The 26,360-nt window shown below is 44.2% G+C and overlaps 1 protein-coding gene across 42 annotated transcripts in view; it reads left to right on the top strand.

The window, feature by feature from the left end:
• Positions 1–26,360, top strand: part of FBRSL1 (fibrosin like 1) — a 419,446-nt gene that overhangs the window by 247,704 nt on the left and 145,382 nt on the right. For all 42 annotated transcript variants that reach the window (XM_015275670.4, XM_015275667.4, XM_025155677.3 and 39 more), the window contains one exon: positions 22,245–22,274. In XM_015275670.4, the coding sequence (XP_015131156.1) occupies positions 22,245–22,274 (30 nt within the window). The remainder of the gene's footprint in view (positions 1–22,244; positions 22,275–26,360) is intronic.

The raw sequence follows: 26,360 nt of genomic DNA, 5'->3' as shown, positions 1-26,360 counted from the left end.
AGCTGATGAAACCAGCATGCTTATTTACTTCTCCTTTGACTTTTCTCTCTCTTGTTTACCACGGTTCCTCTGAACATCAGCAGATACCTCTCAAAGACCGGGCTGGCATTTGTCAGCAACAGCTTACAAAAGAAGAGAAAGAAGCTGTTAGCACTCTTTTCCGTCACTTTGCTGTAAAACAAAGGCTTGATATTCTTAATAACTTTTTGCTTTTAGAGGAGTGGAAGCCCATTGCTCTTCTAGGCAGGGAGGTGCTGTGACATCCATTGAAGCCTCAGCAGGCGTGCAGGAGAAGGCCTTCTGACCAGCAGTTTGCTGCTGCAAAGGCTCGTGTTTGAGAGCTTCTAGAGAAGAATTTCAAACAATACTCTGGGAGGAAGCAGTGAACCTATGTGAACTTTTGGCTACGCTGAGAGCTTCAACACCATTACCAGTGGTTTTTCCTTGTTTGCCATTATCTTTCGCTGGCTGTTCTTTCCCAGCTTCAGACATTTAAAAGTGTTAAATCTTTTTTGCTAAAATTCTCTGTGGCAAGGGAGATTGATTCAAAAATTGCCTCAAATTCACAATCTGGGCTTCTGATCTGCAGCTGAGTCATGTTTGTGTGCAGACCCGCAGGCAATGCACGCAGTGATTGTGTTGTCTTCTTGTAGCAGTTGATATTCTAGAAGGTGGTATGCTGAGAATTTTGATGCAGAATAGTGTTTAAAAGCTTGAAGCCACGGATTAGGGAAGTTTGGGGTTTGAAAGATAATTCTTAGTGACTCACCTGCAGGATTTCTCTTTATTAAAGTAACACGGGAAGAAAACACTGAGCAGTTCAGACTGTGAAGACTTCAAATTCCTGCTTCTGCTATGGTGAGTTTGATTAGCTAAGGGAAGGAGATTGAGATGATCCCCAAAGCTTTAGTGCTGTGCTTGTTTCTTGTTAGCCCGCTCCGTGGCCCTGTTCTCTGCACACTTGATCTGTGCCTGACCTCCATGTCAGCGAGCAGCAACTCGTTTTCAGAGCCTTTGAGAAAGCCTCGGCCAGGCTTTAATGAGGGACTGCTAACTCACAAATAGCCGTGTGACTGGAGCCAGTTACTTGAAAGAAAGTTTAGATCTTACTAGAAACCATGCCAGAATTAGTGGGATCTCTCTCCCCAGTTAAGGAGCAGCATTTCAGACAGCACAGAGACTTGATAAAACTCGTGTGGCTGGGAAGGTTCCCCCAGCACCTGCTCTCAGCTCGTCAGCACGTGGCTGCAGTCGGACCATTTTCTGAGTGCAGTGCCAACATCAGCATTTCTCAGTGTTGGACAAACCACCAGGAATCTCAGTTCCTACCTGACAGACAAATGGATGCAGGGAGTGGTGTGTCCTCAGGAGGACAGACGTTTTAATGTTCGGCTTTTATTGCAAGCTGGGTGAATGATGCTGGAAGACACCGTTGGCCGGTGAAAATACATTGACAAGGTCACATGTAGCCTATAAAATTCCGGTTGCTTTTAGATCCAGCTGACAGGCATCCTTTAGACTTGAATATTGCTGTGTAACCTTCCTAAGGACCTCCAGAGCTGAAATATTTGACAGGAAAACTGGAGCTCAACACCAAGGTCTTCTCTGCTCATGAATTTTTCATGTCTTTGTTTGAGAAATGCTAGGCAGTAAAACCCTCTCGTTATCTCTCCTGTAAGGCACAGTAATTAACATTCACACTGGGAAAAAAAAAATGAAACAAAACAAAAAACCTGTCTTGTTTCTATTGAAGCTTAATTGCTTTGTTGATTTTATCTTTTGGGTTTGTGTGTGACTGTGAATTGCCACCACTAGTGCTCTTTCCTTTCTGCCTCCCTTTCCATTACAGATCCCATCCCAGTTCTTGTGGAAGTAAGCCAAATGCAGACGGTTTGCTGTGGTCAGGTCAGGATAGAGCCCTGAGACCTACATCTTCCCATAAAACAGAATCCCTTAATTAACCCTATGGTTAGGTACGTTACCAACGCTCCTGTTGGTGTTTAGCTGCTGATGAGCTAGTTTGCCATGATCAGTTTAATACAACCTATCATCTTACACTTGGCAGCTCGGGCTGGAATGCTCCCATTCAGTGACATCTCCATCCTGCTGTGCTCTTCCATTTGGAGTTTGCATCAAATTGATACCCTGTGTCACAGCTCTGTTAAAATCTTCATATTTGATGTTACAGTAGAACAAATGGCGTGTCAGAATAGGGTAGGATGGATAGGTACGCGCTGGCATATATCCAAAAGTGCTTAGATCTCACGCTGTTATCCCAATAAAACAGCGTCAGCCTGAAAATATATCCTGGCGAACTGTCTGAAGTTTGTCTAAAGCTCTTACAATATGGAAAGTATTTCGCTGTCTTTAAAGGGAAATCACCTTTATTGAACACGAGCCCTGCTACATTGCAGGTGTTGGTTTTCTTAGGAAAGAAGATCCCTGCTCACTGCTGGACTTCATGTCCGTAGGAAGCAAGGAAATGTACATGATGAATCTGAGGACTTCAGTCCTGAGCTGGTGGGAGCCCTCCCTGTTGACTGAGGACCATCATCACCATCCCCTTCCCTAGCTCCATTCCCCACATGGGGCTTCTGTTTCCCAACATCTCCTGCCTGGTGCAGGAGGCACAGCTACGCTCACACCGATGTCCAAAGTGCTTTGGCGATCCTGTTTTAACACACTGTGGGCAAATGTGTAATTGCAGATGTTAATGGAACGATACCTCCATGGGTTGACTTGACTTTTTTGGTACAAAAAGCTATGAATTGTGTACAGAGGACAAATTACTGCACATTGTAAAGTAACACAATGGCTAGAACACATCCATCGTTACGACAGCGGTAGGAATAGGTTAACCACTATTCAGCTCTCTGGCAAACTTTCCTAACCCTTAATTGTTAGCAGCTTTATCAATGAATATCTGAGCAATTCTTTTTTTGTTATTTTTCTTTAATGGAAAGTCCCAAATCTCGTCCTTATTGCTGCTGAAAGGGCAATGAGTACACTGATTACCCACACACCACTTGTTCCATCAATCCAGTGTAGGAAAACAATTACGGTTTGGGAAATTTGCAGTTCATTTGCATTAAGAGGAAAAAAAAATCTTTATTCAAAGATAATTACTGCTTAAGAATTTGCTACAAAAATACCAGTGGATTTGTTCTTTTTAAATATTGTTTAATATTCATAGTATGTTACACCGAGGAGAAGTACGTATACCTATCTGTCAAAGTTGGACTCGTGAACAGTAGCTGCTGTTCTGCACGGGAAGTGCAAAAAGCCTTCGCTAGGATAAGGGTCGTTATCATCATTAGTATTATCATTTTATTCCTCCTTAAATTCTGAAATAGATTGAACTCAGACTTTTTGAACAGTTAGGAACCTGAGGGAGTTTAATTAACCCGTTACAGAAAACTCCACTGCAGAGTTTAAGACTGACGAGAAAAAATGCAACTGAATGTATTGTGGTCGATCAAAGCACAATCTGTGGTACAAAAGCTTCTGAACGCCGTATTTTTTTTAGCCTCCCCTGGATGTTGAAGAGCATTAAGCCTCTAAAAATTATCATTAACGTACGTCAACTCCCCCAGTTTCATTTTCTACTGACACTGAGCAGATGTAGTTCACATTTATAACCAGCATGATCTTCGCCATCTGAACACTCATGACTTCACGAAATAAGGCCCTTGAGACATAATGCTGTATTCCCTCGGGGTGCCGTGTACCTACCGAGTGACTCAGATGGAAAGCCTGTGTCTGTTACGGCGCCTAAACTTTCTCTGTGTGGTGGCAGCCGGGCTGTCAAAGCGGTGGGCGGCACGGCGTGATTGGCAGCACCGGTTTGAAGGTCGTTTTGCTCAATGTATTCAAAGTGAGACAGATGTGGCTTTTTTTTTTCTAGTTCTTATTCTGATTAATTGCCTCATTCAATTTCAACTCTATTGCAGTTAAACATTAATTCAGTAGGACTTAATAATGTATTCATTTATGATCTTGCTTGTGCATTAATGACAATGATTTGCTGTTTTTTTAATTATAGGGATCCATGCGATGCGTATTTTACATCCACTTACAGGAAAATGCTGTACACTCTTGTTCTTTTATGTCAGATAAATTAAACACTCAAAGAAGTGCTGAAGTACTTTGCAAAATATTTCATTCTAAATATTTGCTGCCAAACATGTATTGCTACAGATGCCAGCTTTAAAAACACTTGGAAAAGATCTGTATATACCTAGGGATTACATCTTTTCATACATCGCGTGAGTAATAGTCCTGGACCTCTGTGAGAGCGCACTGCAGCAAAATGTGCATCCTGCTTAATAGGAAAGTGCCTTTGTCTCATTTGAGCGCTAATTAGGAGGTTTGCTCTGTTTTGGATCTCTTCTCCTTCACTTCTCCCCAGTACCTCAGGCACTGTAGGCCGGGCGGCTTGGTGTGGTCTCAGTGCCACGGCAGTATGCATCTCCTGTGGGGCCCTGCTCTGCTGTCCCCCCAATGCTCTGTTTGAAGTCAGCTCACGAAGACTTTGCTAAGCCTGAAGCGCAACTGCATTGCATCTGTAGAGGCTTTACGTCTACATGTTTTTTGTATTACTGGGACTTTGCCTTGGTCACGTTTCTTATTCCATAAAGCATAAAGTAGTACAAAACCAATTTTCTTTCTTTAGGCCTCCGCATGTACTTCTGCATCTTGATGAAGATCAAAAGCAGGCATTCATGTGTTGAGGATTTCACTGTGTTGTGCCCACTCTCTTGGTACATTTCGTCTTTGCTGTTGTTTGGAACCGGAGGTCAAACGGCCATGACATGCAGGCTGTGCTCCCACAGATGAGTTATCCGTGGAAGCAGAGCCCTGCCTTCTGTGTGTGGCACCAGGCTTGGCTACGTGCTGCTATGCTGGTCTTGATTCAGATGTGGCCAGAGCTGAAGCCACTGTTGTAGCTGGTAGGCCTTAGCTGGTTGCCACATGTTGCATTCATGGTGCTCCTGGCTGCACGTATGTCGTGTCCTAGGGTTGTTCTCATTCAACACGTGGTTCCTGCTAGTGTAATTACTTTGTGTAGCTTGAAAGGTCTGATCACCTACAGCTAAAATGACACTCTAATGGGGGCTACAATTTTCCAGCTCAAGTTTGCAGTTGCTTTAATTAAGCAGGAAAAGGCCAGATCAGTAGCAGGGTCAGCATCTCTGCTGGGCAGCACTCTGTTCTGATCCTGGGCAGTTTGTTGCTCCCACGCGTGTGAAGCATTGGGATGGCCTTCTTGCTGCAAATGATTTTACATATTCTATTTTCAAATTAAAAAAAAAAAAAAAAAGAAAATCTGATACTGTGAGGCCTGTGTTGTTCATCTCTGGATTCCACTCCTTCCCCTTGCTCTGAAGTCCAGTTGCAAAATTCCCAATGAAAGCTAGGGAGGAATTTCTTGATGCTACATCTTTTTTTTTCCCTCTTGCACGCCTCAGACTGAGCATTTTGCTCATTCCTGTTACTGTAGAATTACTCTTGGGAAGATAGTTGCTTATGTTTAGATTTTATCTCCTGAGTGGAGGTAGTCTGTATCTCACAAGGCCATGGGTCTGTTGTTGGTGATGACGGAGGCAAACCTGTGTCTTTCAGATAATTACCAGCTGTATCTATCTTAAATATCTTTGCTGGGGCCTTGAATTCTCCTTCCCTCTCATTTATACGTTTGTTTATCCACTTGAAATGTAAAGCCTTCCCTGGTGTCTCAGGGGCCCCTCGCTCTTCGGGCAGTTAGTTTAAACTTGTGCACAGTTTTTTATTTACTGATCTGGATTGCATTGGGGCACCAACCAGCCTAATCCAGAAATTCTAATTAGCACTTCACATCTTCAAAGCATTGTACAAACGTGAACTAATCATACATTAATCATGCTGAATTTTATGTTGGCTTATGTATTCTCTCTTATGTGCTGTGCATTACAACCTGTCACATTACGAGCTGTAGTATTTGAGAGATAAATCCAAGCTCTTCAGCTTTGTGTTCTTTGGAAGAAAGGCAATTGTCTAAAAATAACTACTGCTCCTTTTCTCCATTGTCCTTAACACTTGGTACTGTCATTTGAAAAATTACTGTCCTTATTTCTATGGATTGTCCAACGATGATTGCCCTGTTTACACTGATTTCTGCTTATTCTTACTGTCGATTCACTTAACTGTGTTCTGTCATGCTGTAGGTTCTGGAGTTGCTAAATAGCATGTAGCCCTGCTTTAATTTTAAAAAACGATATGCAGTGTCTATGCCAAAATTGATTCTTCTTCTTTGCTAAGCTTGTTTAATTAATTTGGAATCTCCCTCTCTCTCCTTGTCTGATTCTAAATAAAAAAGGAAGAAGTTGTTAGGACACCAATAGTGGATCCTTTAAAGAAAGCATTGGCTCTGTGCTCAGGCTGCCTGTCATAAATGCATCCTGCTTGCTAGCACAGTGGTTCCAATTCACATCTTGTCAGGTATGACCTAACTGCAGGAGATCTACCGAAAATTAAACCACAGTAGGTTTCTTTTTAATGGCTGCTCCTTGAGGAAAATAAGCAAATTTAATTGTGAGGAAAATTAGCAGGAGAGTATCTAATAATGTCTTCTGCTCTCACACTGCAACATAAAGATACAGAGCCAGGTCCTATGGGATGTAAGCTCCATCATCTCCCACCATCTACGGCTCACTGCAGGAGCTGTGCACAGAGATTTGCAAGTTTCAGTCTGACCTGCATGGAGCGCAGTTAAACAATGGGCCTGCATGGAGCAGTGGCACATCTGAGATGTGAGTGGTTTGGAAGATGGTCCAGGAGCCTCTGAAGTTTCCGGGATGCTGAGCATTTTAGGAGCTTGCCATTCATGCCGGCTGTGCTCAGCAGATTATTTCTGATACGAACCTCTATTAACTCTAGCATGATGTAATTTGCTTAGACATTACCATGCTAATTACATGTTAACTTTCCATACTTACCATGTACGGTACCTCCCAGAGGAAAATACTGTATTCAGAGGGAAAAAAAAAAAAGAGAGAGAAAAAGAAGGATTTACAGTTCATACAGTGAAAGAGCATGCATCTGGTGTCATTTCCGTGGAAACACAAAGCAAATAGAAAGCATTACTTTTGGAGCGCCCTACGTACCTTCCTAATAACCCAAATCAGTACACTGTGGTGTTGCTGTAGGAGTTTGTCAGTCAGCCTTGGTCACGTGTTTGAAACACACTGGGATGATGGCTCCTGCTTAGATTTCATGTCTCTGTCATTTTTTCAGAGCAGAAAACTTCTGGGAACACATTGAGCTCTACAAACTAATTGCAGAAGGTACCAAGACGTCTGAGTGCACTGAAGTCACAAATACACTCACATCTTAGAGGAAAGTAGGGTTTTTTGGCATGTGATGGCTTGGCACTGCATTTCTTGGCATCACATTCCATTACATTGAATCAGATCAATAACATAGATGAGGAGCTGCACCGCACTGTGCATTCATCATGCACATCATTGTCCTTAGAGATCATCAGATAAGCAAATAAGAAAGTGATTTCTCATTTCTTATTTTCAGTGAGTAATTACTAGTAATGGGGAAGTGTATTATGCATCATTACTCGTTTAGTGTCCTTTATTACAAAAGAAGAAGTGTAGAGGTTTAATGAAAGGTCTTCAGCTAACCAGAAAGTCATAGAAATAGAGAGAACTCACTTAAGGAAGTTTTTAATGAAAAGTGAATATTATTACACATTTTCATCATCAATTCCTAGCGGAGTATTTGCAGAACAGGACTGTGTGATGGAAGACACATCATTGCTACCCTTCCAGAGTCAGGAAAGTTGAGGCACAGAATTACGTAGAAAATTGTTGACTTAGAGAGTGAAGTCGGTCATTGCTTGCACACTCATCTTTCATTTGCTTCACTGCTGTCAAAGCTTCGGGTGTATGAGGAGCAGAGAAAAGCAAAAGCTGATTTGAGCATTAATTTTCGTAATAAAATAAATAGGAAGTATTTTGGTGATGTCTGAGCTGATGATCTGAGGCCCCTCCTGGCTTTGCACTCCAAATCTCAATTTTTTATTTTTTATTTTTTAAAAAGCCTTTTCTGAAAGGTAACTTATCTAAATTGGGCAGGAGTTTTCCAGTGGAACTTCCACCACACTTCAGTGAGCGCAGAGCTCCACGTGGGGTGCTGCAATAGTCCCAAGAGCATCAGTGACTTCATTTTGTTGGGATTTTGAGGCAGGCATTAATATTTGGGTTGGGCTTTCATTTTTAATTGATGAGGGAAAAGACTTATCTGCCTTTTTTCCCTTCTTGATAATGCGGGCTTCTCTTTAGTAACTTCAAACACCCCAATTCTTCAGTTAAAGGCGAATTAAGTTTTCCTGTATTTCAAATTAGCTCTCTGAGGGTGGCATCAGCTCTGTTTCTTTTATGTTTAAGTCCCAGTTCTTTAATCTGTTTCTAATACATTCTGTTCAGCAATTTTGCATTTCTGTTTTAGTGGAAGCAATGCTGATTAATTCCTTCTTATGACATCTGTGGCTGCATCCTAGATTAAACCTACTCTAATACAGAGCCTATCATTAAGTGTTAAATATTCTTGCAAGGCTACTTAAATTAGATTCAACATCAGTGGATCATTTAGTAGAGAGTCGTTAATTCTCCATCTTATGGCAAGGCCACATTCTGGTGATGCTTTTAATCACAAGATTATTGAGGTATGATTTGAAAGGGATATGCTGCCCATATTTTGCCTTTGGGCAAATTATGAAAGGTCAAGTTGCCAAGGAAACAAAACTAAGATAACATTACTAATTCCTGAGTCCAAGAGTTGTCTTTCCTGATCATATCATTTGCTCAACATACATGCTTAGAAAAGAAACCAGTTAACAATATCTCTGCCATTCAGCTCCACAGAAAATGGCTTTATCACTCTTTGTCTCCTAGATAGCGCTCACAGCGGTGATAAGTGTTGGGTACTTTGCTTCCGTACAACCCATGGACAGATTGGCTTGATAGTTTACGGATATGGTAAACATTATTCCTAATTTATAGAAGGGAAATAAGGAAGAGAAGGGTAAGGAATTGCATACTCGAAGGTAGCTGTAAACTGAAGATATTACCGTTCCAACCGTCTAATTTACTGCTCTTCAGAGAATGCTGATGTTCATAAAGTGAAGAGCACTTGATAACACAGCTTCATTAAGGCACCTCAAGTTTAACACTCAGGATCACAGGGCCCTGAATTTTCCTGCTGGTCGTAAGTCAGTGGCAGAGCCAGAAAGAGCCCTCCAGTATTTGCTGCTTTCCATACTGTCCCGATTCTTCTTTTTCCTTTCTTTTGTTTTCATTTCTAATTCCACGTGGGATGCAGTTGCGTAGAAATGGCTCCGGTGCAGCAAAACCTGTACCGGGCAGTAGAGTGCTGTAATGAGTCCCTTCCTGTCCCTTTCTCCCTTTCATCCATACATGTGTGCGTGTACACAGATAGAGCATGTGTGTCTTTGTGTCCAACTCCCCGTCCTTTCTTTGGAGAACTCGCGGAAGAGGAATCCTTTTACTCCCTGTAGCATCAGCATCTGAGACTGTGGCAGATTCTGCCCCTAAATTTCCATTCTGAACTGTGCTGTATCGCAGGGCACTGCATAATGAATACGACCCTGCCAATCAAGACACTCTGTTTTATATCACTTATTACTAAATTGAAAATGGTGTTTTACTACAGCAATAAAGGGCTGGTACAGCATGAGGTACATTTTTATACAACTCTATGAACTTTGTCATTGAAAACATTATAGCCTTGAATTTGAGAGCACAGTGGAAGGCAATATAATTTGATTACCTATATTAATCAAGTAGAGTACAACATATAAAACCAGTAATGCATAAGTCTGACTGGAGCCAGATAACCCTCTTGTGCATCTTAGAAAGATTTATTTTCAGTAATATAATTCATTTGACATGAAAGTATCATAATTGCAGTTGCTAGGAAAGATTTCTTTCTTCTCTTTTTTAGGGAAAAAAAACCGATCATGCTTTCATGAGCAGCTTGTTCTTTTAAAGCTCTGCTTACTGAAAATTGGAAACAAAGATTTGTTTTTGTAATTGTGGCAATTTTTCATGAGCCAGCTGAGCTAACAAAGTGGCTTGTTTTGAATACTTGTTCTGCTTCAGAAACAAATGTGTGTTAGGTGTGAATTGAAAAGAATTTTTTTTTAATGGCCATTGGTTAGCATGGGGCCTGCCATTCTCAGCATTGCTGCTCAGAGCTGGCCAGGAGCTGGGCTTCTCATTGCCTGTGCTTTGCATAACGCTGGGGAGAACCTCCCCACAGCACAGCTCCATGAAAGGCTTTAAAGCATACTTTAGGGCACCTCATCGCTCCACAGCCCATGAAAATCCCTCCTTATAACACATGCAGTGGTGACACATGCTATTAATATTACCACGAGTTGCTACTCTCGTGTTTTATTGCTGTGCATGGCTGCAAAGCATGCATGTGCATTGGTCAGCAGCTCTCAGCTGATAAAGAAGGAATCACAACGGGTTCAGAAAAGGACTTCTGGCTGTAAGAGGAGCCGACGACTTAATACGTAGTCAAGGTATTTTCCATTTATTCAAACAGACTTTGCATTCAGCTTTGTTTACAATTACCTACTGAAAAATGAAAAGTTTACATAATTGAATGTACTCTCGCTCCATGACAAATACACACTGGTTTGTTCCATCCAATTATGAGCAATTTTATCGTTGTGCTAACAGTGCTGGTTACTGATTAAAGGCGATAGAGCTCATACCCAAACAGACACTTCTTGTAGTCCCATCTCATTATTGGTCCTGCAGCACAGGAAGTTGTTTTCTCCGCTCTTCAGCCTTCTGTTCTTTTTCTCCAATTTCCCCTCCTGTTGAGATGTTTTCCTCTTTCTTTTATTCTCTAATCACTGCAGTCTGGATTAGCTATACAGGGGGCTGTCACTACTGAGGAAAGACTTTTGACATGATGGAGCTTCTACTCCTGAATGATGGCTATCCACACGTCTGAGCATTGCCACAATAGTCGTGAAAGAAAAATGCACATTAAAAATTCTGTAGAGCCAACAGAAAGGGTAGATGTCCTCACCTAAAGCCTGTTGGGAGAGTTTTAGGATAGCTCAGCGAAGAATACTCACATTGCTGTCCTTGAACATGTACTTCCAGCCCTTGTCTTGATCTTTGAGGTCACTGCTGGTCAAATCTTCCCAGTCTGAAAGCAGAACAGCAAGGTAGCGGGCTCCTTCTTGTAAATCATTGCACTTGCATCAATCATTGACATCTGGAGAGCTGACAAGAACAAATGAGTAACTAGGGGGGTCAGAAGAAAGGAGCAGATGTACTGCTGTAATGGGAAGCCCTTACAGTTTCTCCTGAAATAGCAAATATATATGTTTTTAAATTGCATAGGGTTTGCTCAGTGTGCTGAAGGACTATTTTCCACGTAATGGCATAGGCCTTGAAACTTTAATGTGTAGCTTTGTCCTGGTATAATTCTGTGAAAATGAATAACCCACTGTGATATTCGCTAACTGGATTAGCTCACATCCTCTGTTACATTCCTTAGACGATATTGAAGACACCCAAATGTACACCCCTAGGCAATGGTTGTCCTCCACTCCCAAGAATCACCTACTTCAGTATTTTTAAGATCTGGAAGGAACAAAAGGAAGAAAAAGACTTAATATGTACTCTTAATGACTCATGCTGGTGATTAGATCTCTGTTATGGTTTTGGGGAGTTTTGTTGTTGTGGGCTTTTTGTTTGTTTGCTTATGGTGAATTCCTTTGTTCCAGGGTAGCTTCCCTCCTGGTCTGTGGGGCATCCGTCCCTCAAGGTTTATTTTAAAAGCAGTGGTTGGATTTTTCAAGCACATTGTCTGAGAACTTCCTTGGGAGAACAGGTCTTCCATGGACATCTCAAACATTCTGCTGTCTTTTCCCAGACCTGAATATGAATGTTCAATAATGCAAACGTTAATGGTAGATATTGTAAGGTTTATATTTTATAGCCACATCACAAACGTGGCTATGAGCTAAATAACAATGTAATTAAATAATGCTAATTATTATATTAGTTATCTATGAATACTGCAACCCTTGTCCCTGATGGGGACTTCCTTTTTTAATAGCCAAAAGTGTTACAAAACAAAGCATCTGATTCACACAAGCTTCCTATTTCCACTAAATTAAAAATGAACTTTGCTTTATTTCCCCAGATTAATGTATGTTAAGAACACAGTAGATCCTTTAGATTGCTTTCCAGCTCCAAAGTTACTAACCGAGTAGCCAGCAAAAAATAATATCACGTATAGCATCATACGGATGTGTTTCGAGATGTGTAACCCATCAGCTCAGCTTCACCACAGCTGAATTCAAATCGACTTCAGCAGAGTCATCCTGCCAGGTCCTGAACAAGTGGTTACAAGGCATGGAGGGGATTTTCTTTCATCCCTAAAGGTGTCAGATGCTGCAATGAATCGCCACCTCTGTGATTTCGTCTCAGAAATGTCTGGGAGGCCGGCCTGTATTTGAATGCAAAGATCTGCGCAGTATCTTGAGGGGAACTGTAGAGTCATTAGGTGGATGTCTTCATGCAGAGCCTGGAATGTTCTCTTCTCGCTACGCCACTCAGAGCTGCAGGGAGAAGCTGGAAGGAGGAAGGAAGCTGACAGCATGAGAAAAAGAGAAAGTGTGTGTGTGTGTACGAAATGAAATGTATAAATCAAATACAGTAACCATTCATGTGAATCGGCTGTTAAAAATCACAGCAGGTTTCCTCACCACAAACCCATCACCCTCCTTCTGGAGGGTGGCTGTTATTAAGCGGGATACTGAGGTATTAACAAGTGCTGTCCCTGCTGAGTTCCACGCTGAAATTTCCTCTAAGAGCTTCCTGCAGCTAATGGTGGTTCTGCAGCGAGGGAAGACGGCCGTGCGTGTTCTCCTCTAAATAAACATGTAAACGAAACTTCCAAACAGAGTTCCGTGCCGTGGAGCCAGAGAGCTGAGAATAACTGAATGTTTGCCATTAGAGCAGGGGTGCTTTAACAAATCCTCTTCTAGTGGCCGAGTGGCGGAGTACTTTTCTGTGACTCCATAATGACGTGGGCATGGCACAGAAGTGGACTAGCTTTGCAGTCCAAATAGAAGAAGAAAACTGGTGTTTATAGTAAGTGGGAAATTACTAGACAGATCATTATCGTTAAAGTGGCTTTTGGCTGTATCCACATTAAGTCCTAAACTCCATCATTTTGAAGTTTACTCCCCCTCCGAACTGCAGCAGCCTCTCGGTGTTGTAAATAATGGCTTTGAGCCACTTTTCTCCTGCTGGGTACGTCCTGTCCAGGTGTCCTTGCATTAAACAAAAGTCGAGTGGCTCTGCGCTGTGCGTCACTGTGAATTCTCTTGCACCAGAGCAGCCGGGGCAGCAGGGCTGGGTTACTCCAACCCAGCTCATGGTAAAAGGAGGCAGCAAGGCAGGAGGTCTTCTGCAGGCAAATGGGGTTAGTCAGAGCTTAAAGCCGCAGAATAGGAAAGTAATGGTTGTTTCTTAGTGAAAATCTATATCCAGCACTGAGGCTGTAATGTCTCCTAGCGCGTCTGTCTAATGAAAAGAAAATGAGTGACGGGTTACACAATGCCCAGCCAAGGGGAGAATGAAAGGAACTTGTGAGTGCTTCAGAAGAGGGGCAAACTGCGTCTCTTTTCTTGTGGGAGTCTCCTCCATTTCGTAAATTGGTGAAATGCAGTGTCAGCCGTTCAACTCTGCATGCGCTGTCCTTTCAATTACCCAAGCAAGGCTGTGGGATCACAGCACCGGAGCTGTGTGGAAATGAGTTGAGATAGAAATGGGGTGAAAAAGCTCCAGTTCATTATTTGCTTGGTCCTTGCAAAGGTTGGGCTAAATTTTGCCTGTGATTCACATTACCTGTTGGTATAACTGTAGGTGTTACAAGTGAAAAAGATCCGCACTGTCCGATCTCTCTCTTGTTGAACATGAACTGAAATCTACCATAGGATTGTATTTGTGGAGCTGTCTGTGAGTTTCCCAAAGCATCCATCCCAGGGTACCAAAATGCTGCAAGTGTGGATATAATGAGTCACTCACGATCAGTAAATTGACTTCAAGGCAGCACTATCAACCCACCATTAAATGCTTAAAAAAATAGAGAGATTATACACAGAAAGAGATATATTGTATGAAGATAGATAGTTCTGTTTTTTCTAACAGCATAATAGAATGAATTGAATCTGGAAAAGAAATCATTAAATCATCCAGAACTCATGGAATAACACTGCGGGTGTCTTAAGGTCTAAAGAAGGAGGTAAAGGCGGTGGAACGGGCAGAAGGGTTCTCAGGTTGGTGTGGGCATTGCTGTGTATGTGGCAGGGGATGCTGACTTTTCTATTCTTAATCAATATGTTTCTACTAAACAGCCGGGTACCAGCACTCATCTGTCTAGACTCCGGTACGAGGCAGCCTTACGGAAAGGTGTTTCTGCCCTGCTCACTTTGGGGGCCGCAGGGGACAAACAAGAGCAACCCGGCAGCTCTTCGTGCTTTCTCAGGATGGCCCTCTCCACCAACGAGGTCAATCCTAGGCCTGGCTTAAAGTGGGCAGCTCTAGATCTTACTTTGCAGATCTCAGGGAATCATTTGTGATTACCCTTGTTTTTTCCCAGAATTGCTTTCCTGTATATAGGTGTAATCATAAAGAAACCATTTTCAGCATAGAAGATGCACTTGTCAAACCACAGCAATGATTTTCCAGTTGCTGGCTTTTTTAGTTGTGCAACCTTCTAATATTTCTGCTTGAATTCTTTCACGACAGAAGCAAATGAAAATTACACCGTGGTTTTTAGGTCTGTGTTCCCTGATTTTTGCTTGTCATGTCATGAACTTCTCCGAAGCAGTGAAATGGCAGCCCATCTCCCTGAGAGCTCCAGACAGATTTCTAAAGTTGTCTTGTTAACAGCTTGTCAGAAACCTACATTTCAGTCTCGCCGAGTTTATATCATGCAAAAGGAAGAAAAAAAAAAAAAGAAAAAAAAGTTGCTGGAAATTATGATTTTTACAGGTTCTGACATTTTTCTAAAGAACTGAAATGCTCAAGGCTGCTGCCTCCCTTAACAGGCTGTGCTGTTTGGGGTAATATTCTGCGTTGCATCAACTGAACATCAGAGCAACATTCAGCTTCTTCCCTTTAACATGTTCGTTGAATTATTTAAGGTGTTTTGATGTTGGCTAGAATTTGTAACAAAGTCCTCCAGCTTTTATCCTAAAAAATCAAAAAAGGTTGAGATTTTCTCCTTTCCCCCCTCCCTCCCCTCCCTCCTTCCCAGCCCTTCCTCCCACCCCCCTCCCGCTTTTAATAGATGCTCGCCTGGATCATCGGGGACTTTCTTTTATGTTGTACGGCATGAAATGACTTAGTCAGGGTCTTCCTGATTAATTTATGAGTGCTAAGGAAAAGGGAAGGGGGAAAAAACAGTCCTTGAGGGATTGACCCTAAGCTGCAGCAGATCAACTCAATTTTATGGAATGAAAAGAGACTTAAACAGTATTTTTAGCGTGGGTTGGCGGGCCCGCGGGGCCGGAGGCTGCTGTGCAGGGCGGGCAGAGGCACCCATCTCTGGGTGGCGGGCGGCTCTTCGGAGGCACCGAGCGCTGCTGGAGTGAAAGCCGTGCCAGATTGGTGGATTAATGCGCTCTGCCTGCAAGGGACAAATGCTCTTTTTTTTTTTCCCCCCCTTCTTTTCCTCCCTCCCCCTCGCTCCCTCCTTCCCTGCGTCGGGCTTGCAGATGACAGCTGTTGGTCACTTAACAAAATGTCCTCTTGATTGCTGCTTCACAACACGGGCCCCCTCAGACCAAACAGCACACAGCCCGTACAATGCATCACTGCCCCTCAAAATTAGTTATAGTGCTCAGGGCTATTCTCGGCTGCCATAGCTAATACTCTCTTGCTGTTCTTCTCCCTCCCCCTCCGCAGACAAAGGCTCAGCCTATACATCTGTAGTGCTCATAACCTCCCCCTTCCCCCAGCCAAATGCTGAGGAGAGAAAGGGAAAAAAAAAAAAAAGAGAGAGAGAGAGAAAAAAAAAGATTGCTGCCCTGAGGCTCAATCTGTTTCTTACAGCTCTACCCCAGCGCTTGGAAGCCTGAGCTGGTCTAGCCATAGGGAGGCCCTGACTCATTTCATCAAACTGTCAGGGAGGCAGTGGAGCTAAGAGGGCTCTGCTGCCTGGGGCAAGTTCAAGTCAACATTCGATTTCCGTCCCCCCCCGGCCCCCGCCTCGCGCTTGGACACTTTCTGCGCTCTGCATCTCAGCTTCTCCCCGAGCTGCAGCAGCTCACAGCTTCTTGCCAGGAGGAAGGACTTGTGGGACCTTATAAAGGACACAGTGGCAAAATTGCTGCAATAAATCAGTGGCCCTCTGACACTTGGCGGTAGCTTAATGTTTTGGCACTTTCTTTCCTGTGTATGCCTCAAGTCCCATTAGCAAGCTTTTCTGTCAGTCTGGCTCATGATAAAACTCTCTCTTCCTATCATCTTAAGCAAGCCCCTGCAGACATGAATCTGATGCCAGACTTAATAGGAAACAACACCCTCCCCCTGCACACCCGGGTGCGCATCCGTGTGCGCCGCTGCTGTGAGCAGCTCCCGGCAGCGCGGCGGATGGGACCGGGGGAAGGGCTCTTCAAAATACACTCAATTGTACCTCCTCCTTTAAAAGAAGCAATAACAAACCAGGTTTTAGGCCTGATGCTTCCTCAAACCTCGTTATTAAAAGGAAGCTCGGTAACTAAATGCAGTTGGAAATAACGAGAGAGCAGAAACACGGCCATCCTCTGGGACTGAGTGGGTGTATAAGCTCTGTGGTTATCTACACGGTTTGTATATCTCATGCAACCTTTCAGATGTGTAGTCTAACCTGTCAGCATGCACTGTAATATTATAGATTGTTTGCGTCATATTTTGGGCTCCTCTTCTTTCTGCCTTATGCTTCCCCACACCATTTTTTTGGCAGGTAGCCTGGTTAGGATACATGTCCCTCCGGGCTGGAATCTGCTTGTTCACACAGCCAGCTCAGATGTCTATCACCATCTTCATAAGCATGATATAAATAATACCTGTAGGTATGTGCGTTTTTGAGTAAAAAAAAAAAAAAAAAAGCCTTTCTGTAAGCTGCTTGGGCAGGAACCTGTAACTTCTGTGCTGCACAGTGCTTGCACAACAGGACCCAGCAGCCTTGGGGCTGCACAGGCACGGCGCAGATCTTACACCTCCAGGCTTGGGCTGAGTGGGAGATGCCACATTTACATGAATAAGCCGAGGTGAATTCTGTGCTGCTCTCTAAAACGTGGAGGATGTGGCCCCATTTCAGATAACACTGTGTTTTTCTGCACCCGATGACATAACACTGAAGTGTTGCCGATCTTGTTGCAGCCTTGCAAAACTTGGGTTGTTTTTGTTTAATCTTAGAGCTCTGGTTCCTGGCGTGAGGCAGCTACGTGACAGCCTGGTTTCATGGTAATAAATGGAGGACTCCTACTATGTGAACAAAAACTGGGTGATCTGAAAGTTAAGATGTTGAGGGCAAATAAAAAGAGCTGACGGTTATTTTGATGGTTCCTGAACTTACCAGAAAAGAAGATGTGTAATCTCAGTACAAACAAACCGTAATACAGACCTTGCCACTTCCCTGAGTGGGAAGAGCCCTGTGCCATTGCCCTGTGCCATTGGGGTGTCCCCACTACAGAGCTGCGTTGCTCCTCTGCGGGGCAGAAGGGGAAGGAGGCAGGGGAAGGGCATTGCATGGCCTTTCTGCTGCACACTGGCCCAGCTTGGCCCAAATTCTGTGTTGTTTCTGCTGAACACTGTGGCGAAGGAGGCTTGTTTCTGACTTGAGTGTGCACTGCAAGGAAACGTTTCCAAAAAGCGACACAATTAGGGATTGGCTTTGCAAACATCCTTGGTGGCATTGAGAGGCAATTGGCGCAAGGCAGTGAATAACCCTTTTACAAGCCTTTATGAACCCAGCACAATGCCTGTTTACAGTCTCGCTTGTAGACCAGGAGTGTTAACAGGCCTTTAGAAAAATTCAGGTAATTGAAGCTTTTGTCTTTCAATGAGCCCCTTAGCTGTCAACAGTTGCCATTCTCCTCATTTTCTTTAACCTTCTGTTTTGACAAGGGCTGCTGTCCCCCCGCTGCTGCATGGGAGGTGGATGCATCGGGGGGAGCACCGCCAGCGCTGCTGGGCCCCAACCCTCTGCTCCTCCGCCTGGATCCACTCAACTCTTCAGACGTGCACAAAATCCTCCGGGTCAACCCCAAGTTTCTCCTTTGACTTCATTATTCCCTTACACTCCCTGCCCGTCCTACACCACACCAGTGACAGTCGGTCTTTGTTGACCCAGGGAGGGAGGAGGAGGCTGGGGAATAGAGAGTGCAAAGATAAGTCAGGTCGTCGCCACAGAGACTGCACCAGCCCATTGCCATCTGTGGTGTTTTTTACCCCCCCAGGGGAATGGGGTCAACTGCGGTTCTGTTTTTCTCAGTGTCCCAGGCAGGTCTGGTTTTGCTGTCGCTGTTTCCTCAGTGCGGTGCGTGTTCAGCAGCCTGCGGGTTCCTGTTTCTGTGTGCTGATGTGGGAGCACATTTCTCCAAATTAAAGAGAAGAAAGCCTAAATGAATGGTGAAGCTTGGACTTTTTCACCAAAGCAGGCTGTTCGTTCCCTGCAGGAGCCGGTGGGAGCTGATGTGAGTGGGCAGCCATGTGCCCGGGGTTGTGGTCAGCTCCCCACTTCCCAGGATGCTGTACGTAAAGCAGAAGTCCAAATCATACAAATAGTTGTGCTCGTTCTCCCCCGTGTTCTCTCATCGTGCGTACCACTTGGTAGCTTTGGTTCAGTTAAAGACTTTGTCCTTACGCGCATTAAGATGTGGTATGCTGGTGGTTTGGAAGCTGCAGCAGAGGAATCTGCGCCTGCCCTGCGAGGGTCGGCGTGCGGAAGTCGGGCTGAGCACACTGCCAGAGAGCGGCTGTGCCGGGGGATGGACGAGAAGTTGTGCAACTGGCTGTGAGAAGGACGGCTCCTAAAGCACCCATCGTGCAGTCACAGCTGCACGGCCGGGCTCTGTGTCTGTGCAGAGCCGTATTTGCATCCATGGGCCCCGTTGGCTTCTTCAGCTGCAGGACTGCAGCACTGGCGATAAAGCTAAGGAAGATGTAAGCTAAAATGAAACACAGTTCTTTGCTTTTTCATGTTAAAAACAATTAATTATGGAGTATTTTCCAATGCTGAATGAGGAAAAAATGTGTCCTCTGAGACCAGATATTTGCTTCCTTCATATGTCTGTTTATAAAACGTGGCATGTGGATTTGATGGTTCACTTGTGTTTTACAACTTGCGCTTATCTACATGAGACAAAGTTGCATATTGGTACAAAGCAAAATTAGGCATCTAAATAAGGCAGTTCTGCACCTTTTAGAAACGCAAACCATCTGCAGTGGGTTTTTATACTCATTATAGATGTAAGAATTTTTGAGGCCAGATCTGTTTTCAGCAAGAATTCTCTCTTAACAGCCAGAAAAAGCCCGTTCTCTTAATGTTATAATACAGCAGGAAAGGCAAAGACAGATTGTGGTACAAAAAGACAGAGAGACAACTGAAATACTACGGCCTGTTGGAATGATAGTGGTCCCTTATTTTCTACATCTGCTCTCAAATACTTTAAACCTAGATTTATTACGGTTTGCAGTGCTGTTGCATTGGCAACCTGTTTACCCAGGGTTATGGGCAGTAGCATCCAAGTTCAGATGATAATTTTGAATGTTTTCTAGACATCATATTTCTGATTGTATGTGATTTTTTTTTCATTTTAAGTCTCTGTACAAATTAAAATGTGCGTAGATATTGCCTATGCATAAAGTGTAAGCAACACAGACTTAGTTATTAATTCCTATTCCATTTTTGCAATAAGAGTAAATCCGCTGCGATATGCTTTAGTCTGAAGTCTACAAGAGTGAATTGTCACCGAGATGCGCTGCCTGTGTCAGTGTGCAGGTGGATTGAGTGCAGGACAGGAGCTGAGGTTTCCTTAGCTGATAGTGGGTTCAGCCTGTAATACTGCCGTGTTTGCGATGCTCACAGTGCTGGCAGCAGGGAACGCACGCAGCCCCCAGCAGCCGCACGCTCCTGGCTGGGCTCAGCCCGGCTGGAGGAGAAGGGCCTCCCCAGGCAGCCGGCGTTTCTCAGGGGTGTGTCAGTAACCCGGAGTGCAATGCTGCCACTGCATCTTCCTCCCCACCCCCTTGTTTTTGATGACCGTGTTGCTTTGTCAGCACAAATTAGCACTGTCTTAGCAAACAGAAGTGCAGTGAGTACTGGGGCAGCCTCCTCCCAGCAGGCCTGTCCCGGCGCGGCTCAGTGGTGATGGACAGCCCATGTCCTTCCAGGCCTGGCGCTCCGCAGAGCAGAGACCTCTCATTGTGGTTGCACAGCGTGGGTTTGGGTGAGTGGCAAATGGCTGCTGCTGATGATTTATCAGGACTGATTGTACTTCCCTCCGAATGTCTGGTCTGTGAAACTGTTTCCTACAGTAATTTTCATAAAGCTCAGTGATGAAAATAAAAATCTTCGAGAAGGTACGAACAGCTCACAGGAAAGCACTGGCTAAAGACGTGGCTCTCTGCTCTTCCCTCCGTGCACAAAGCAACTGGCCAGGACTTAATGCAGTCTGCTGGCATTAGTGCTGCTGTCCCCATGGGACTTGGCCAGCACCGCCTGCGGCCCCACAGAGCAGCACCCTGCTGTCCCACCAGTGCATCCCTCTTTGCTTTGGGCTCTTATTGTTCCAGAATGGCTCCGTATGTGGTTAGAGCTGTGTGCGGTACTCCAAACAGTTGGATTTCTCTGGAAAGTGCCATAGATCAGGTGGGGCGGAGTGAAGCACCATTTCATTTCAAAAGGAAGAGAGTTCTGCTTAGTCAAGACTGTAGAAAAACAGCTCCTTTAAACCAAGCGTTTCCTCCGAAGGTAAATGGAAATAAGGAGTAAATTGGAAAGCTGAGCAGTCCTTGCTGCAGAATCTCTGCGGGAGACCCCTCCGTTCTGTCACTGTCCTTCGTGTGCTTTTGTGTTTCAGAGAATTTAAGAGTAAAATGTTCCTCAAGTGTTTGGGGTCAATCACTTCGTGTGCCAGGCACAAGAAAAACAGATTAAATGGTCTCTCTGAAATCTGCAGAAAGCAGAGAATGTCACAGCTGAATGTTCTGCTTTGTGACTTTTGGATAAGAAGACATGACAGAGCCGATGGGAGGAGCAGGAGTGGCCAAAATGACCCAGAGTTCAATTCCTTCTTTTACATGCATGCCACTGAAGCGCGTGCGTTCCTGTGGACCATTCCCACAGCATGGCTGGGCTCTGTCCTGCTGAACAGTACGGCTGCAGAGTGCCAGGGCTGCAGAAACGCAGCCTGACCTGCAGTTGGAAATGCCCATTGGGCACCAGAGCTGCAGAACACCTTGCTCACTTTGCGTAACAGGCAGACAGGGGGTCCTTCGTGTTCCCCAGTCTTTCCCAGTGTGTGTCCTGAAACACACAGAGCTCCACCTCCCTTTCTGCACAGCCGCCTGTGCTGTGCGTTTCACTTCCAGAGGCTGAAAGAGATTTTGCTCTAAAACTCTTTATGAGCAAACATTTCCTCCTGGGATCGTCATCTGATTCAAACTAAAAAATGGACCAGAATTTATGATGTCTTGTAATTACTATTCTTGGTACCGCTCATTAAATTAGAAATTGATTGCTGGTTTCGCAGTTTCCCTGGTAGATGACAAAGTGCTTATCAAGGTGGAGCAGTGCAGGACCGTTAGGATACGTGGTGCAGTTGGGGCTGATGCAAAGGCACGCTTTCTGTTGTGGGGTTGGTGGTAGAGTTGTTTTTATAATGCATAGCTGATTGTGTTTTTTGTTTAAAGTTCGCTGTCACCCATTAAAGTATGAGTGCACCGTATTTTTGTATAAAAAGAGAGAAATTGGCTTTGGTTTATGCTGGCAATCTAAAAGGCATTACTGCAGACATCAAAAGTGTATGTTTCATTGAACTCAGAACATCATAAACAGCTATCCTAAAGATTTAAGCAGATGATGCAAAAAATCTCTCTACATAAAGGTTTTTCACATTATCTTTTTCTCTCTCTAACCCACAGTGTGACAGCGAGAGTGATGTTGACGATAAGGTAAGACTGAATTTTCTTCTTTCATGTGCTTTACTAGCTTGGAAATTCCCTCACAGTCAAAATAAGAATGAATTTACAAGTAATATTTTTCCTCCAGGCTTCATGTCAGATTTAAAATTGTTTATAATAGAACGAAGCAGGCATTGGATCAGACACTTTATGGCTTTCTGTAGTTTACAGAAGAGAAACTCTTGTTAACGGAATAGCGTCTCAATTAGCGTGTGAGCGTTCGGTGAGACCCAAATCACAGTGCTAGTGCTGCTTCAGAGGGAGTCTCCTCTGATAGCCTGCCAGGAGCCCATGTTTTATTTACAGTAACCTTTGCAGATGTCGGTTTTGTAATCAGCCCAGAAGGTGGGACGGTGGCACCCACCTCCCAGGCAGTGCGCTGTGTGCCAAGGAGTGTTTTGTCGTGTTGCATGCATATTTATCACAGAGCAATGATTTTTCTGACCTTTTCTTTCAGTACGGAGGTTGGTCATTGAAAAGTGGTAGTGGTGTGGTTTTCTATAGGGATTTCTTGTTTCACCTTTGCAAGGAAAAGAGAAGTCTGACAATGCAGCCACAGTTGCACCGTGCTCTTAAGCATCAAACTTATGAAGGACTTCAGTATTCCTTGCTGACCTCTGTTCTGGCAGATCAAACCTGGCATCCCAGGTTAGGTCTTCATCAAACTTTCATTATATTTTGGCTGTCTAGTCCCTTGCATTCATTCATGAGAAGCTGTGGCATGTAGGTTTCTACTGGATCAGCATTACAGAAGTAAAGGCTGACTTCAGATAGCCCAGTCTCCTTGGCAGCACTCTTGGCTGCAGCCATACATCAGAGGTTACCATGAGTTCAAGAGACTGTGCTGAAAGCAGCTTCTGGTTAAGTCTTTTTATTTTGTTTTTTAATATTTGGAAGCTTTGGAGTTTCTTGAGCCTCTTTGAGAAATCCCACCAGATACCCCAAATATCCCCGGAATATGGCAAAATGTGTGTCTTGAGATGAAACCTTGATGGAAAGGAAACATTTAAACCGTTTATGTTCAATGAAAGATACCGTGCTTACTTTATTGTATGTCTGTATCTGTATAAAGTCACTCCCAGAAACCACCACTCAGGTTCTGTTGCTCCCAAAGTTACGCAGCAGATCTGATGGCGGGGTGGGGAGGGTGAGAAATTATTCCCTAAAAGCTCAGGTACCGTGGGGTTAAACCATTTCTTAGACTGCCCAATCAAAGAAAGTAAAAGCAATCACTTAGAAAACTGTTTAAAGATCTGCCAGTCAAACCTCAGATGAAGTTGTAAGTGACATGTAGTTTTATTATACAGCTATGCTATTAATGATTATCTAAATTACACTGGTAGACCCAGCTAGCAGCATTACATCTGAGACTGACATTTGTTAGATTAGGTTTGACTTCACCTTGTAGAGAAGAAATTGAAATCTGAACAACATTGATTAGCTTTCAGAATGTGGGATCTGAGGTTACCTTCAGAGGAAGCTGCAGTGCGTTCGGCCGGTCGCTCACTGTCCTTTACAGCAAATGAAAGGCTATTACAGCACTCCTAACCATTAATTTGGCATTTCTTTACATATCTATAACAGTAATTTGACCTCGTGGGCTCCCATATTTCCCAACTACCTTCTCCTTAAGGTTACTCCACCTTTTTAGTAACGTTTCTTTTCTTCATGAGGGGAGCAGCGTGAGATCATCATCTTTCTATCCCCTGCCTGACCTGCAGAGACGTGAGACATGACACTGGTTCTATTAAATAGGCCTCTGGGATTAAGTAGGGTTCCTTTGCTTGTCAGCAAAGATGCGTGCACGAGCGTGTAAGCTCACCAAGGCTGAAGTGAAGAGACTTCATGGGGATGATGTAAACGCAACGTTGCTTTGCAGCTGGGGGGCACAACCTGGCTGTCTGCATTAGTCCCTCACATACTGTACTCTCCTGGAAAGCCATTCGGTATTTGTCTAAAACTTAACCTGGCTGGATGCAAAAGGGAGCTGTAAACACATCGGCACGACGGTCCTGAGGGACTGCACTGAGGAGTGTTTTTTCCCCTTTCCATTTGGTGGTGAAAATGTATCCTCTGATACTGCTGTGTGGCTCCTGCAGGCAGATGCAGCGCTGGAAGCACTGTCTCTCCAGCATCAGGCTTCCCAAACTGCATGAGGGGTCGGCTTCGTTCCGCAGTGCTGCAGAACAGCCCTGCTTTGCTGCTCGGTCAGCAAGAAGCGGTTTCCTCTAGGTACACCTACACGCTGGCACTAATGAAGGGCAGGGCAGGAATTACTAATGTGCTTTGATTTGCATAACACTTTTTGTTAGTCATCGGCAGCAGATCGCTGTCATCTGTCTGCGCCTCATGAGGGAAGATGACAGAGATGCTCATGTCCCAGTGCAGGCTGAGTCAGTGATAGAGCTGGAAGTAAAACTGAAATTTTCCACCTCCTACACCTCTCCTTCTCTACCACACTACTAATTATTCACTATTTATTTATTTCATAGCTCTATGGGCTGTTGAGCTCTTTAAGTTTCCAAATGCAGACGTTATAGCATAATTAAGGCTTTGCCATCACTACATCAAAAAATGTAAGTGCGCTCGTGGTGGGCTTTTTGCTTTTTGCAGTGTTGTGAAGGACTCCAGGGGAGAAAAGTAATTGAGCGTAGTCGGTCATACGTACAGTATGTGGGAACGGAGGAGTGGTTGCTTTAGTGCAAGGTGCAGTTCTGCAGCAGGCTGTGAGCGTGTTCCCAAACCGTGCGCTGCTTTTCATAGTGGGAGGACGGGATCTCAATGCTGCAGACCTGTCCATCCCATCGCCTTTCTGAGAACCGTCTCTGGACAAGTATAGCCTTTCACTTCTACATCACTGCTGAAGTCTCGAAGGAAGGAAGTGGGATGATGCTTTCTCACTCCTATCATTCTGTCACCACGCTCTTCTCCAAGAACTGTTTGAAATACCCAAACCAATAAACAGAGCTGTCCAGCCATTTAACCAAGCGAGAAACTTAGCAAATCATGCGTTCCCAGAGATGGAAATGCAAATCCCATTTCTTTGACTGTATGTTCATTGAAGGACAGAGTTTTGGACTTTGCGACTGTTAAGAGAATTGCAGGGTAGTTTGTCAAAGCTGTGGAAATGATATTGTGCTTTTTGTGAGGGAGGAGAGAGAGAAAGGGAGTTAGTCTGATGATCGTATTGCACTGTCTGTGCACTGTGCGATGGCTGCGATGTGAGGCTCACGGTCCATAAACATTGTTACTGAAAATATATACTTCCTTTAATAGCAACAACAGCATTAACAGACAGCAATTACCCTTCATTTTCAGGAACTATAAAGTCTCCATTAATTCAAGATTTATGTAGTTATAGCATTTAGCACAGGAATAACACCACAGAGAATTGGTTTATACACATGTAATGAGAGAGCTTATGGCATACTTTAGTGAACATTAACATAATAGAGTAATATAAACCATCAACAGTTCCACTTATTGTCTCTTACCTGCTCTAGCATCACTATGAAAAGTGGCTAGCAGCTTGGTAATGGGCTCTGTTAAGTGGTGTTCTGCAGAAAGCCAAAAGTCAACTTGTGTAAAACAAGGGAATGAGTAATCTCTGCTCGTTACTCCAAAATGCAGTTCCCATTTTTTAATAACAGTGTTCGAGGCGGCATTAAAAAAAGCTGGTGTGTTTCAGAGCAATTCAGCGCTCGTGTTCTTTCAGCCTTGGACTTCTGTCTGCTGCATGGGAAATTGCTGCTTGTCACACAGAGTCAGGGCAGGTTCCTAAAGCAGTGCTTTCATGCAGCTTCTTGCAGCAGCACAGTAAAGCCATCAGGCCCGGCTCGGGGCGATGTGAACTCAGCCCTGCCACGCTGCTGTTTGCTGTGCTAATTCCTGAGTCTCAGCAGGTGCTGGAAGCAGGCAGCAGTGTGCGGGCAGGTGTGAGTCAGCACTTGATGCACGGGGGAGGAGCAGCACTGCTGGGTCCCATCCTGCTACATGCTGAACTGAAGTAAAGGGGAAGGCTTTAGGAGGCATCTGAGAGGGAAAATTGGGCAGATTTGTGGCTGTGAAGGGAAAGTT

Source organism: Gallus gallus, chromosome 15 (genome assembly GCF_016699485.2).
Source record: "Gallus gallus isolate bGalGal1 chromosome 15, bGalGal1.mat.broiler.GRCg7b, whole genome shotgun sequence".
Lineage (NCBI taxonomy): Eukaryota > Metazoa > Chordata > Aves > Galliformes > Phasianidae > Gallus > Gallus gallus.
The sequence above is the reverse complement of the archived record's forward strand: the minus strand, read 5'-3'. Positions and strand labels throughout refer to the sequence as shown.